Raw genomic sequence first — 13964 nt, forward strand, 5'->3', positions numbered from 1 at the left:
AAATCAAATATAAAATGCGAGTGATGTTCTTACCATCCAGCATTTCCCCCTTTCCTTACTTCCCTTCTGCCCTTTATCTCCTTTGTTAAAGATACTACAAAGAGGTTCAGACTGTCTCAGAACATATTCAGAATTGCTTGGGGAGCCCAACTGGTGGATTCACGGGTATAAAGAAGTTACAGAAGTTTCTGGGACGACCGTTTCCTTTTAAGGTACGACTTGGAAGCATGTAGTAAACACAAAGATTTGACCTTTTTAGCAGCTCTCCTGGAACGTGGGGACTGCCATTCAACTATACTCAGCCTTGCTTGCAAAGCTTAGTCCTTAAATGTTCAATGAGTACTATTAACTGACTTGTTAAATGTTATCATTTTACTTATTCTTGAGACTTTTAAGGCTGAGTAGACTTTTAACTTTATTACTGTGTGAATATCCTGAGATCTGCAGGAGTGAACCAACTTTATGTTTTATAGAATCATTAAGGAAATATTTAAAACATTTTTTTCAGCGATGCATAGGCTGCTAAAAACTACTTTTCTCCTCTGTAATAGGCTCTCCTGGGTTTTATTGTTTCAGGACAAGCTGGTGGTGGAGTGTTTTTCACAATTGAAGGTCTTTAACAAAGCCCTTGCCATCAGAGAGCGGATGCCTGCCCTTGGGGAGAGTGGATGGTGGGAAGACATTAGTCGGCTCCAAATGGTTGCTACTGGATGGACATTAAAGAAAAGTCTCCTACAGGCCTGGGGGTTGGTCCTCAGAGCTAATACTCTGGAAGATGTCAACCCAGGTAATATGTTCTGGAGTTTGGCTAGCTGACAGATGTTCTAAGCATATCCTCTGCTCTGCAGCCAATAAGTTTTATTTATTTATTTATTTATTTGCAGCCAATAAGTTTTTTAAAGTTTTCCCTTAGCTATTCTCCTTTTATTTATTTATTTATTTATTCCCTGTATACTATACCGACCACTAAATAAGTATCAGGCATAGGGCTAAACTTTTTTTTTTTTTTTTTTTTTTTTTTTAAATTTTTTGGCCACACCACGCAGCTTGTGGGATCCTAGTTCCCCGACCAGGGATCAAACCTAGATCCACGGCAGTGAAAGCCCGAGTCTTAACCCCTGGACTGCCAGGAAATTCCCTAAACTTTACATATATTATTTAATTCTGTCATTGGAATTGTGCAGGTATTAATAGTATTATTTAACACAGCGGTCCCCAACCTTTTTGGCACCAGGGACCAGTTTCGTGGAAGAGAGTTTTTCCATGGATGGGGTGGGAGATGGCTCAGGCGGTGATGGGGGTGATGGGGGGCGATGGGGGCGATGGGGGCCGATGGGGAGCGATGGGGGCGAAGGGGGCGATGGGGAGCGATGGGGAGTGATGGGAAATGGCAGATGAAGCTTCGCTTGCTCGCCCCGCTGCTCACCTCCTGCTGTGTGGCCCGGGTCCTAACAGGCTGCGGACCGGACCGGGGCTTGGGGACCCTTGTATTAACACATGAGACACTCAAGCTCAGGTGAAGTTGAACTCAGGTTAAGCTAATGGTCATGTGACTGGCGTTGGGAATCTGAGCCTGACCACTGACCACTATGTGTCTTTTTGTCCAGATGAATTGAAGAGTCTTGTGAATGCTCAGTGTTCAGAACTAAAAGCCAAAGGAATTTCACTTGGTTTTCTGGAGAAAAAGCACAGTGAAGCTTCCTCCCTGTCACAGCCAGGCTTTACCTCCTTAATCCAACTCACTAGGAGTGTTCAGCTCTGGCCTGCAATGGAGTACCTGGCTATGCTTTGGCAGTACAGAGTCACAGCGGATTTTATGACACAGGCTTGCCTGAGAAGGTGAGCCATCCTTCAGTTTTTTTCCTTTGGGAGCACTTATTTTCTTGCAAGGTTATTCCGTGTATCCTACATGTAAAACAAAGCACAGCGTTGTCTTGAGGGGGCACAGTTGCTGAAGCAGAGGGAGGACATTTGCCACTTTGGAAAGCCAAAACTTCTTGAAGATTCTTTGCCTGTTTTGACTCCACTTCTTTTTTTTTTTTTCCTCTGTGTACGTGGCTAGTACTGTTAACAGAAACTGTGATCTATTTTGAGATGAAGGGGAAACAGTACAGGATCAGTTTCTTCAGAAAATAGAAAACCTTAATGATGAAGTTATAAAGCCTTAAATACAAAGTTACAAAACAAAATCATAATGATAAAAGGAGTAGCCGTCTGAGCTGTCTAATCAAATGAGGTATTCAGAATTTCTCAGTCTTTATCTGATGTTGATCAAAACATACTGTTACCCATTTGGTTTAGAAAAAAATATGCATGATGCTTTTGTGCTAAACCTTATGCTTAGATAATTATAATCTTATGTATACTTATAATTACCTTATGTACACTAAAGGTAATGGGGTAAATGGTTGAGCAGAAATCAGACAATAGAGAAAACTTCTGTAGTAGTCAGATTGCGGCTGAACCTGATGATGGCTTTCCAATTATGAAGGAATTTTGGTCTTTGGGAACACAGTTCTAGAGTAGAGTGGTAGGTTCCTTTTGTAGCAGACATGGCTTGCCCTCTGTTGGCACTCATTAGCTCATCTTCCTTTTTCCTTTTCAGCTGTGTAGCTCTGGATTGTGTAGTCTTGCTGGACTTTGGGGTATGGGCCCCCATGTGTACCTTGCTATTCACAATAGGCATTTGTTAGGCTACTCTATGGTGGATGCCTTTAAAACTTGAAGTGCTCCACTGACCCATCCAGCTCAGCCACCATCAAATTAATGTTCCCATCGTTTTGTCTTACCTCTTCCGCTGGGCTCTCAACCTTTGGAGCGGGTCAGAGTCTGATTGCTGCTGCTTTAGAGAAGAGATACCGAGCTTGAGCCAAAGGAGCAAGAGGTAGCAGCAGCACATCCTGTGATTATAAAGAAATGGTTTTTAAGGGCAATAATCTTGAGTAGTTTTTCTTATTGAAAGCAAATAATGAGATGTGTTCATTCATTTTCTGCCATGTAAGTTCATTTTTTTATGGTTAATGGCGAAAGATTGGGTAATTAAGCCCATGGATTCTTTTCCAGCCAGAAGTGGGAGCTGAGCAAATGAATACATTTGTTGGAATGTTTATGGTCTAGCGGAGGTTACCTTTCTGTCCTACGGTGGAATGAATTTTCAGGGCTAGAGGAAATTTTGCATTTAGAAAGGCAATAGCGTAAAAGCTGTTGAACCCTACTTTTCTACTACCATGGACTGAAACCATTTCCTTGGTCCCTCTCTTCCCCGGCAGGACTCAGTGTGATCAAAGTAAAACAATGAAAATCCTCAACTGAAATTTGCCAGGCAAGGAGTTTAACTCCAAAATTCTACCTTTTGTTTTTTAAACCAGATGAATATGTGATCCCTCTGGATCCCCGATGGAATATGCAGGCTTTGGACATCATTAGAAATTCGATGGACTTTGACCCACAAATGGGCCAGCCCGAGCAGCTCTTTGCCCTTTTAGAGTCTGTTGCAAACAAGTAGGTGAAGTCTACTTGTTCTGGGTGCTGTTTGCCTCGCTGTACACTATGGCTTCACAGATTATACCTTTCCTAAGCTCTACTTGACAGTCTTATGTGTGTTTAATTTTCTGAACCTGAGAAGTGGTGGTTGTCAGACATGATTGCTTCGTCACCACCTCTCCTTTACGCTCCATGTGCAGCAAAATCATTCCGACCCTGATGTCCAGGTGCCTGTGAATGTTCTTAATAATTTAATAGGGTGCTTTAATAAATACACTAGTGAAGCATTAGTGGTGGGATTTGTTTTATGGTTGATCTTTTATCATAGGATAGTTGTGTTTCCACTGTTTTCTGCGTGTCCCAGCAGCTCCTTGCATTTTCATATGTCCTTTCCTCAGCCATCTGTCTGCCCCATCAAATGTTGGAGATGTACGTACATAGTGACCTATAGTATAAATTTACATAATTGTTATATAAGTTGATCTTTCCTCACCTTTAATGTAATGACCGGTAATATTTTTTAATTGGCCATTAGTGTAATAGATTTTAAAAATAATTTTGTAATTGAGGTATAACGTGCATTACAGAAAAGTACAGTAATGATGATTATATATCGTTCTGATGACTTTTCACAAAGTGAACTCACCCATGTGATAATGTAGGAGCACCTCTGAGACCCCCTTGTCCCCCCTCCCAGCAACTCCCCCTTCCTCCTCCCCAGGTAACTTCTAGCACCGCAGGTTAATTGTGAGATGGCCAGTTTTAAGAGTTCACAGCACAGTTTGTCATGTCATGGCAGAGCAACACAGTGGGGCTGGGTGGTCTACCTAGCCCTCTGTCTTCCTCCCCCAGCCCAGTTGTCATCCCTCTTGCTGCCATCTCTCCGGTCCAGGATTTGCAGAGGCACGAGGGGAGTGGCAGGTTGAAGGAGGTTGATGTTCCAAGGGTTCTCAGGACTCAGCAGGTAGAGGCTGTAATAAGTATTATTAACCAACAACTATTTGTTATGTTATGGAATCTCATTTCAGGACAATCATATATCTTGATCGGGAAAAACGGATTTTTACTGAAGCAAATTTGGTTTCTGTTGGTGGCAAAAAGTTAAGAAATAGTGTTTTGAGAATGTCCTTTGAATTCCATAAAGGTAAGGACATTACTTTCTTCAGTTATGCCTCTGACTGCATAATGTTGCTGCAGGTGAGAGGGATTCAGCAGCTGATGCCATGGTGCTGATTCCTTTTGATTTGCTAGCTTGCATTTGAACATCTTCCCTTATTCAGTAGTTTTGACTAAGTGCTTTTTTACATGTCCTTGATCTCATTTACTTTTTATAGTAACCATGAGATAAGCCTCATGAGAGAGGAAAGGGGGGCACAGAGATGCTCAAGGTCACATCTCTAGCAAGTAGCAGAGCCAGAACTTGAAACTTGTTCTGTTGGCTCAAAAGTATGAGTTCATAAGCATTTGGTTATAAGTTCTTTCTTCCTCCTTCTTTTTATTTTTAAATTGAAAAGATAACGGTATTTCTTGGAAAATATTCAAACTATATAGAAGCAAAAAAATGGAAAAAGTCTCCTCTCGCAGCAGCTACTGTTAATAGTATATTTGTGTATATCTTCTCAGATCTGTCTGTATTATCTATCCATCCAGTCATATACACACTTAGAATTCGTATTTAAACAATTTTGTATTTAAACAAATGCTTTTTTTTTAAATTAAGACGTTATGAACATCTCTAGGTATAGACGACTAACTTGCTAACTTAATGATAGACAAAGATTTGCTTTCAATTTTGACGTTTCAAATTGACCCTTGTACTGAGAATAACGTTAAGTTGTAGATTACTGTTGATTTCGAAAATGTCCAGAGATTTAAATCTGATCAAATGTTCTTGTTTGGTTTATACCAACTCTAAGATCCAGAGAGCTATCACAGCCTGCCCCATGAAATCGTGGTCAATCTTGCTGCTTTTTTTGAACTTTGTGATGCGCTAATCCTGCTCTGGGTACAGTCCTCCCAGGGGATGGTGTCTGATGCCATTGTTAATGAGGTAAGGAGATGTACCTGTTTTTATCTTAAGCAACGTATTTCTTGGCACAAAGATTCTTAGGGGCAAGACCAAATTCAGTGTTGTTATATGTACAATATTATTTGAGAAGTTCTTAAGAATTTAAATAGATAAACATATTTTAAAGCTTTATGGGGTTATAACTGACATATAGTAAGTCACATATAAAGTGTACAGGTCTGTATGTTTGACATGTGTACACCCGTGATACCATTACCACAATCATGACAGTGAACCTATCCATCACCCTCAGGCCTTTTCCTCTTGTTCTTTTGTTTTCTCTTCTTTTTTCCTGCCCCCCACCTCCAACCAGGTATCCACTGATCTGCTTTCTGTTACTGTAGCTCAGTTGTGTTTTCTGGTATTTTATATTGTTCTTTTTTATCTGGCTACTTTCACTTAAAATCATTTTGAGGACTTCCCTGGTGGTCCAGTGGTTAAGACTCCACACTTCCAATGTAGGGGGCACAGGTTTGATCCATGGTCAGGGAACTAAGATCCCATATGCCACATGGTGCAGCCAAAAAAATAAAAATAAAATAAAAATGAAAAAAAATATTTTAAAAAATCATTATTTTGAGATGCATCCATATTGTTTTGTGTCTCAAGAATTCATTCCTTCTTATTGCCAAGTAATAGTCCACTGCATGTATGTACTACATCTTATTCATCCACTCACCTGTTGATAAAAATCAGAATCTTAACAGTTTTATTTTAATTCACTTAATCCTTCTTAGACATGATTGTCACATATGGACTAAATTGGGCTTGAATCCAGATTATTCGAGTAATTCTGGTTAAACTAGAATTGTAGATCTTAAACTTTTTAGTCTCAAGACCGCCCCCCCTTATGGTCATAAAAGTTACCAAAACCCTCAAAGAACTTTTGCTTATGTATTTACATGTATCAGTATTTCCTTTATTAGGAAATAAATCTGAGGAATGTAAAAAATATTTATTAATGTGTTTAAGAAACACAGTAACAAATTCATTTCATGGTAATATGAATAACATTTTTAATGAAAAACAACTATTTTCCAAAACAAATTAAGAGGAGTGGAACTGTTTTACATTTCTGCGAGTCTCTCATGTCTGGCTTAACAGAAGAAAGCTGGATTCTCACACCTGCTTCTGCATTCGGTCTCTGACAGTATGTTGTACGGGTTGAAGTTTGTGAAGAAAAACTGGCCTCTATTTCATGTGGCTAAGAGATTGGAAAGGGAGGAGTATGTAACAAACATTTCATATAACTGTGATATTCTTCTTTGATTCTATACCACAGGTTGACAAGTGTTAGTTTTGTAAAGGTTACTTGTAATGTGGAATCTAAAAAAGTATCACTGATCTTGTCATGCGTTAAAATCCATTGGCCTGGCTTGCACTTTGGATGGACTTTTAGCCTTGCATGTATGTTCTCATGCACCGGTAATTTGGAAAGTATTGTTCAGTGAGTTATCAGGTCTTCCAAATGTTCACACATTACATTTTTCAATATAGATAAATTTTAAAAGTCACACTCATGAAAAGTTACCACAGAAGTTACCTCATGAAAAAATCTGTAAGTATTGGGAAGTTGTCAAGCTCTTAGTTTTTCAAAGTTCTAGGTTTTACTTGAAGGTTCAAATTCTATCATCAGCAACAAATACTCTCCTGTTTTTCTTGAACTGACAGGTTGACGTCATTCATTTTCCACACAGTGTTTGCCAGACACCCAATCACAGTTTGTCCCCTCCACCCCCCGCCTTGTTTTTGGTACCATCAGTGCAAATGTCAACATAGTGAAAAAGGCAAATAACATGGCATTATTATGAAAACAGCTTTGACATCATAAAACCTAAAAGGAATCACTAATCTTGAGACTACTGTAAAAATAAATAATTAGAAGGACAACTAAGTTGGAGACTCACAATACCTGATTTGCATTAAGAAGCTACATTAATGAAAACAGTAGTTATTGTCATAAGGATAGACATATAGACCAGTGAAACAAAAAAGAAACTTCAGAAATAGACCCTCTTATATGATCAGTGAAGTTTTGGGGCGTGGGGGCAAATATGCAAAGGTAATTTAATGGGGAAAACAGTTCATTCAGCAAATGGTGATGGAAAAACTAGATATCCATATAATAAAATAAAAATGAGCCTTTACCTGCTACCTTACGTCATATAGAAAAGTTACCTCAAAATGGATCGTAGACCTATATATAAAAGCTAAAATTATGAACCTCTAAAAGAAAACATAGAAAATCTTCACAGCTTGAGGATAGGCAAAGATTTCAGGGCATTCTTCATAAAAGAAAAAAATTGATGAATTCAATTTTGTCAAAATAAAGAACTTAATAGATAGCTTTAAGAAAAGGAAAACATTGGGAGACACTGTTGATAAATCACATATAAATTTTATAGACAAATAATAAGACAGCCCAATTTTTAAAAATGAACACGAGAATTTGAATAGATGCTTCTCAGAAGATAAATGAATGCCCAATGAGAACTTGGAAAAATTGCAACATCGTTAGTTATCAAGGAAATGAAAATTAAAACCACAGTGCGGTGCCACCCACCGGAATGGCTAAAATTAAAATGGTCAACAGCAGCAAGTATTGGCAAGGAAGTGGAACAAACTGAAACCCACCTACACTGCTGGATGGGATACAAAATAGTGCAGCTGCTTTGTCAAGCAGGTTGGCAGTTTCTTATAACATTGCGTGTACACTTACCACATGACCCAGTGATTCCATTTTCTCTGATAACTGAACTTCAAGTAATAGGAGGAAAGAGCTTTGCCTTCTCTGACTGCCTTAACATCCCTAAAAATACTCCAGTTGGATGCTAGATCTTTAACGTGTGTATGTTGAGTATTGATTAATGATTGAAGTCAGTGTTTTGTGTCCTTTACTGGGAGTTGTTTGTGAGCAGTTTTGGTTTACTTTGTTTTTAGATCTTGGGTTCTGTGCGGTGGCGGGACCGGTTCTGGACCGTGGCCGATACCGTAAAAGTGGATGCACCAGGCCTGGCCTTGCTTGCCCTTCACTGGCACTGGGTTTTAAAACATTTGGTTCGTCAGATTCCCCAACTCCTGATGAACCACGAAGACAAGTAAGAGTCATATTTAGAGTAACAACGTCAGTATCTACAGTATTGATGTTAAAGGGAGGAGGGTTAGGAATTGAAATGTGCTTCTTCTTGGCTTTACTTTGGTTTGTCCCCTTGGCCTGTTGGTGAATGTAAATCAAATATAAAATGCGAGTGATGTTCTTACCATCCAGCATTTCCCCCTTTCCTTACTTCCCTTCTGCCCTTTATCTCCTTTGTTAAAGATACTACAAAGAGGTTCAGACTGTCTCAGAACATATTCAGAATTGCTTGGGGAGCCCAACTGGTGGATTCACGGGTATAAAGAAGTTACAGAAGTTTCTGGGACGACCGTTTCCTTTTAAGGTACGACTTGGAAGCATGTAGTAAACACAAAGATTTGACCTTTTTAGCAGCTCTCCTGGAACGTGGGGACTGCCATTCAACTATACTCAACCTTGCTTGCAAAGCTTAGTTCTTAAATGTTCAATGAGTACTATTAACTGACTTGTTAAATGTTATCATTTTACTTATTCTTGAGACTTTTAAGGCTGAGTAGACTTTTAACTTTATTACTGTGTGAATATCGTGAGATCTGCAGGAGTGAACCAACTTTATGTTTTATAGAATCATTAAGGAAATATTTAAAACATTTTTTTCAGCGATGCATAGGCTGCTAAAAACTACTTTTCTCCTCTGTAATAGGCTCTCCTGGGTTTTATTGTTTCAGGACAAGCTGGTGGTGGAGTGTTTTTCACAATTGAAGGTCTTTAACAAAGCCCTTGCCATCAGAGAGCGGATGCCTGCCCTTGGGGAGAGTGGATGGTGGGAAGACATTAGTCGGCTCCAAATGGTTGCTACTGGATGGACATTAAAGAAAAGTCTCCTACAGGCCTGGGGGTTGGTCCTCAGAGCTAATACTCTGGAAGATGTCAACCCAGGTAATATGTTCTGGAGTTTGGCTAGCTGACAGATGTTCTAAGCATATCCTCTGCTCTGCAGCCAATAAGTTTTATTTATTTATTTATTTATTTGCAGCCAATACGTTTTTTAAAGTTTTCCCTTAGCTATTCTCCTTTTATTTATTTATTTATTTATTCCCTGTATACTATACCGACCACTAAATAAGTATCAGGCATAGGGCTAAACTTTTTTTTTTTTTTTTTTTTTTTTTTAAATTTTTTGGCCACACCACGCAGCTTGTGGGATCCTAGTTCCCCGACCAGGGATCAAACCTAGATCCACGGCAGTGAAAGCCCGAGTCTTAACCCCTGGACTGCCAGGAAATTCCCTAAACTTTACATATATTATTTAATTCTGTCATTGGAATTGTGCAGGTATTAATAGTATTATTTAACACAGCGGTCCCCAACCTTTTTGGCACCAGGGACCAGTTTCGTGGAAGAGCCACGGCTCACAGGCCTAGCCGCTCCGTGGCATGTGGGATCTTCCCGGACCGGGGCACGAACCCATGTACCCTGCATTGGCAGGTGGACTCTCAACCACTGCGCTACCAGGGAAGCCCTGACTCCACTTCTAAAAGTTACTAGGTATGGGACTTCGCTGGTGGCGCAGTGGTTAAGAATCTGCCTGCCAATGCAGGGGACACAGGTTTGAGCCCTGGTCCGGGAAGAATCCACATGCCACAGAGCAACTAAGGCCATGCGCCACAACTACTGAGCCTGCGCTCTAGAGCCCGCAAGCCACAACTACTAAGCCCACGCACCACAACTACTGAAAACCGCACCTCTAGAGCCTGTGCTCTGCAACAAGAGAAGCCACTGCAGTAAGTCCGCACGCTGCAACGAAGAGTAGCCCCCACTCGCCGCAACTAGAGAAAGCCCACGCACAGCAATGAAGACCCAACACAGCCAAAAATAAATAAATTTATTAAATAAATTTATATAAATGAATGAATGAATGTATGTATGTTACTAGGTGTTTTTCTGGTAGAATTACTTGCTCATTTTTAAATAAATGTACTCGAAGTCCTGTGTGTTCCATCTTCCCTTACATAGCAGTTTTCTAGCAGCTCATTGAAAGCCTACAGCCCACTCTCTCTCCTTCTTTATTTTTGGAGCAGGTCCAGCAAAAACCAGCAACCCCATATAGAGGAGGAGATAAGTCATCACATCACATTTTGTCTTAAGCACACACCAGTTGCTCCTCAAGAGCTTCGAGACCTTTGGTCCTTAGTGCACCATCAAAAGGTAAAAACCAAAATCAAAATAAAAAAACCTCCTTTACACTATGAGCTGATTAGATTTTCTGTGGCAGACTGATTGCAGAACATTTATTTAATCTCAAAAAGTGCATGTTGTAAAATTCTAGTCTTATCTGAATTAAGTTTCAAAGGGGAGAACTCTAAATGTTCTTTGGCAGTAATTTCCTTGGTATTTCTCTACTCTTATCACAGATTCATTTCATTTGGTCCTTATTTTTATTTTATTTGCTCAAAAATGTATTGTCAGTGTTTTTTACCCTTCCACAAGAGTAACTGTTAAATGTGAATAGTGGTAAACTGTAGTTAATGTAACTTCATTAGTACAACCTTAACTTTTTTTGATAATAATGTTTTATTCATTTATTTATTTTGATCACATAATTTTGTGATTATTTTAATTAAGTTTTCTCATGCATTCTTATAAAATCAGATCTTATGTTTTATAAAATTATAAATAGGTTAAGTGACTTAAACAAGACAACTGGGGTGGCAGAAAACCAGGAACATTAGGATTAATAATCTTTAAACCCATGTTAGTTTTAGATGAGTCTTACAAGACAGAGAGACCTTATAACGATTTATGAAACCTTTCTCAAATACTCTCTTATCTAATTATTCCTTTAGATGTCTCCTGAAGAAAGGATCTCTTTGTGGTCTGAGTTATTTAATTCCATGTTTACATCTTTCTGGAGCAGTACTGTGACCACAGATCCAGAGTACTGGCTAACATGGAGCCCTCTGCCTGGTGTGCAGCAGAGGGAGACACCCAGGTCCCTTCTGGACCCCACGTTAAAGGTTTGTTGCCATAAAATTATAAAAATGTTTGATGATAGTAGAAGAAACTTCTCAATGGATCTAGCAGTGAACATTTATTCCTAGGATAGAGCAGTGACTAAATAAGTGATTGAAATACTTTATTTTCTGTAGGATATTAATAAGTTTACCTTCAAAAAAGATATTCCATCTTAAATGATTTGGGAAATCCTGAATTAATGTACAAACAATTTCCTTTAAAAAGTCTTTAATTTCTTTTCTAATTGAAATATTTTTTCTAATTATAAGATTTTAAGCAGTACAGAAACATGTAGATAGGTGTGCATATGTGTGTGTGTATATATATATATACATACACGTACACAATATGTATACATGTATATTTATATACGTATATAATGTAGAATTCACTGGGAATAACCACTCTTTTGCTCTGTATCCTTCTGTTAACATGTATTTTTATATTAAATACATATGTAAACAAAAACAAGGCCACCTTCTTGGTTCACATGATATGTCGTGGAAATTTGCACCTGTCATTCCAGCTTATTCTTTTTTTTTTTTGGTGGTACGTGGGCCTCTCACTGTTGTGGCCTCTCCCGTTGCGGAGCACAGGCTCCGGACGCACAGGCTCAGCGGCCATGGCTCACGGGCCCAGCCGCTCCGCGGCATGTGGGATCCTCCCGGACCAGGGCACGATCCCGTGTCCCCTGCATCGGCAGGCGGATTCCCAACCACTGTGCCACCAGGGAAGCCCCCCAGCTTATTCTTTTTAAGGTATTCCACTGTACTAATGTGTTGGAATGCATTTAATTACTTTCTTCATGATAAGCATTGAGGTTTCTTGCCTTCTCCTCCCCCTTCCTGTAGCAAACATACCTGCATCAACTACCCTTGTATAAGCCTTTGTCCACTTGTCTGAGTATTTCTGTGGATGTGTGACGAGAATTGGAATTTAACCCTTGGCCAAAGTGTCTTCACATTTAAAGAGATTTGTAAATATTATCAGAATGTCTAGGGAAGTAGGTTTTTGGTTTTTCACTTTTTAAACCTGCAAGAAGACAGTGAAGAGAGAGAACATGAAGTCAGGATGACCACGGCAGACTTGGGACTAGAGCACGTTTCACTTATCATATATCCTGTCTTTCCGTATCTTTGCCCCACTAGGTGTTATTAACACTTGAAATTATTGCCAGTCGTACAATTTAAAAAAAATCTCATTTTGATATGTATTCCTTTGATTATTATTCAGGTTGAATGTCTTTACATATGTATATTGATTGCTTTTATTTCTTTCTCTGAATTTTCCAGTCATGTTTATTGCTCATTTTGTTTTAAAAAAAAAAGTCATTAATCATCATTTTATTATTGAAGATCTCTTTCTGTATTATGGATATTAAACCTTTACCCAACATATATTTGGAAATACATTTCTAGTGTTCTGTTGTCTCAAGTTTGAAGATGTTTTCTTATATCACAGAAGTTTTATAGTGTTTTCAAATATGCCGGTCCCTTTCTACTTTCTGGCTTTGGTATCATGCTTTTTTAAATAAGTCTTCCTTCATTACCCACAGAGTTAAAAAAACCATTTTCTCATATTTTCTGGGTTTTTTTTTTTCCGGCTGCATTGGGTCTTCATTGCTGCACGTGGGCTTTCTCTAGGTGCGCGAGCGGGGGCTACCCTTCATTGCAGTGTGCGGGCTTCTCATTGCGGTGGCTTCTCTAGTTGTGGAGCATGGGGTCTAGGTGCACAGACTTCAGTAGTTGTGGCTCACAGGCTCTAGAGTGCAGGCTCAGTAGTTGTGGCGCACGGGCTTAGTTGCTCCGCGGCATGTAGGATCTTCCCGGACCTGGGCTCGAACCCGTGTCCCCTGCATTGGCAGGCGGATTCTTACCTACTGCGCCACCAGGGAAGCCCTCATATTTTCTGTTTTTGTTTTATGTTTACATCAGTCTCATCTGGATATCTTTTGTTTTGTGAGGTGGGGATGCAAATTTTTTATTTTATACAAACAGGCATATCCAAAAGCAGTATTAACAACACCAGTTTTGACTAGTTCATCCTTTCCATCTCTTTTGAAATGCCACCTCTGTCATAACACCTTATTCCCACGATGTTCATGGATTTATTTTTGGACTCAGTTCTGTTCCATTGCTCTATCAAGATTGATTTCTTTAGTGTAAAACATCTCTCAAAGCTTTTAGTGTTAAACCTTATGGGTCCCCAGGAGTTGCATAGAGTCAGGTTTGCTCTCATGTGTATTCGACCCGCTAACCCTTTGTTCGTGGACAGCTGTTCCTGTGTCCCAGGTTAACAGTCCAGGGAGACAAGCTTGTCCCT

The 13964-nt window shown here is 39.4% G+C and overlaps 2 protein-coding genes across 6 annotated transcripts in view; both read left to right on the forward strand.

Annotated features, from left to right (window-relative positions):
- Positions 1-13964, forward strand: part of MDN1 (midasin AAA ATPase 1) — a 164009-nt gene that overhangs the window by 97298 nt on the left and 52747 nt on the right. For all 5 annotated transcript variants that reach the window (XM_007126238.4, XM_028494642.2, XM_028494643.2 and 2 more), the window contains exons 55-59: positions 92-212; positions 577-787; positions 1608-1839; positions 10709-10835; positions 11474-11644. In XM_007126238.4, coding sequence (XP_007126300.2) covers positions 92-212; positions 577-787; positions 1608-1839; positions 10709-10835; positions 11474-11644 — 862 coding nt within the window. The remainder of the gene's footprint in view (positions 1-91; positions 213-576; positions 788-1607; positions 1840-10708; positions 10836-11473; positions 11645-13964) is intronic.
- Positions 3054-9419, forward strand: LOC112063757 (midasin-like). The gene is made up of 5 exons (XM_024119466.3): positions 3054-3501; positions 4512-4627; positions 5400-5533; positions 8492-8649; positions 9356-9419. Exons 1-5 carry the CDS (start codon positions 3404-3406, stop codon positions 9387-9389), a joined length of 540 nt encoding a protein of 179 aa, XP_023975234.2. The 5' UTR covers positions 3054-3403; the 3' UTR covers positions 9390-9419.

Source organism: Physeter macrocephalus, chromosome 10 (assembly GCF_002837175.3).
Source record: "Physeter macrocephalus isolate SW-GA chromosome 10, ASM283717v5, whole genome shotgun sequence".
Lineage (NCBI taxonomy): Eukaryota > Metazoa > Chordata > Mammalia > Artiodactyla > Physeteridae > Physeter > Physeter macrocephalus.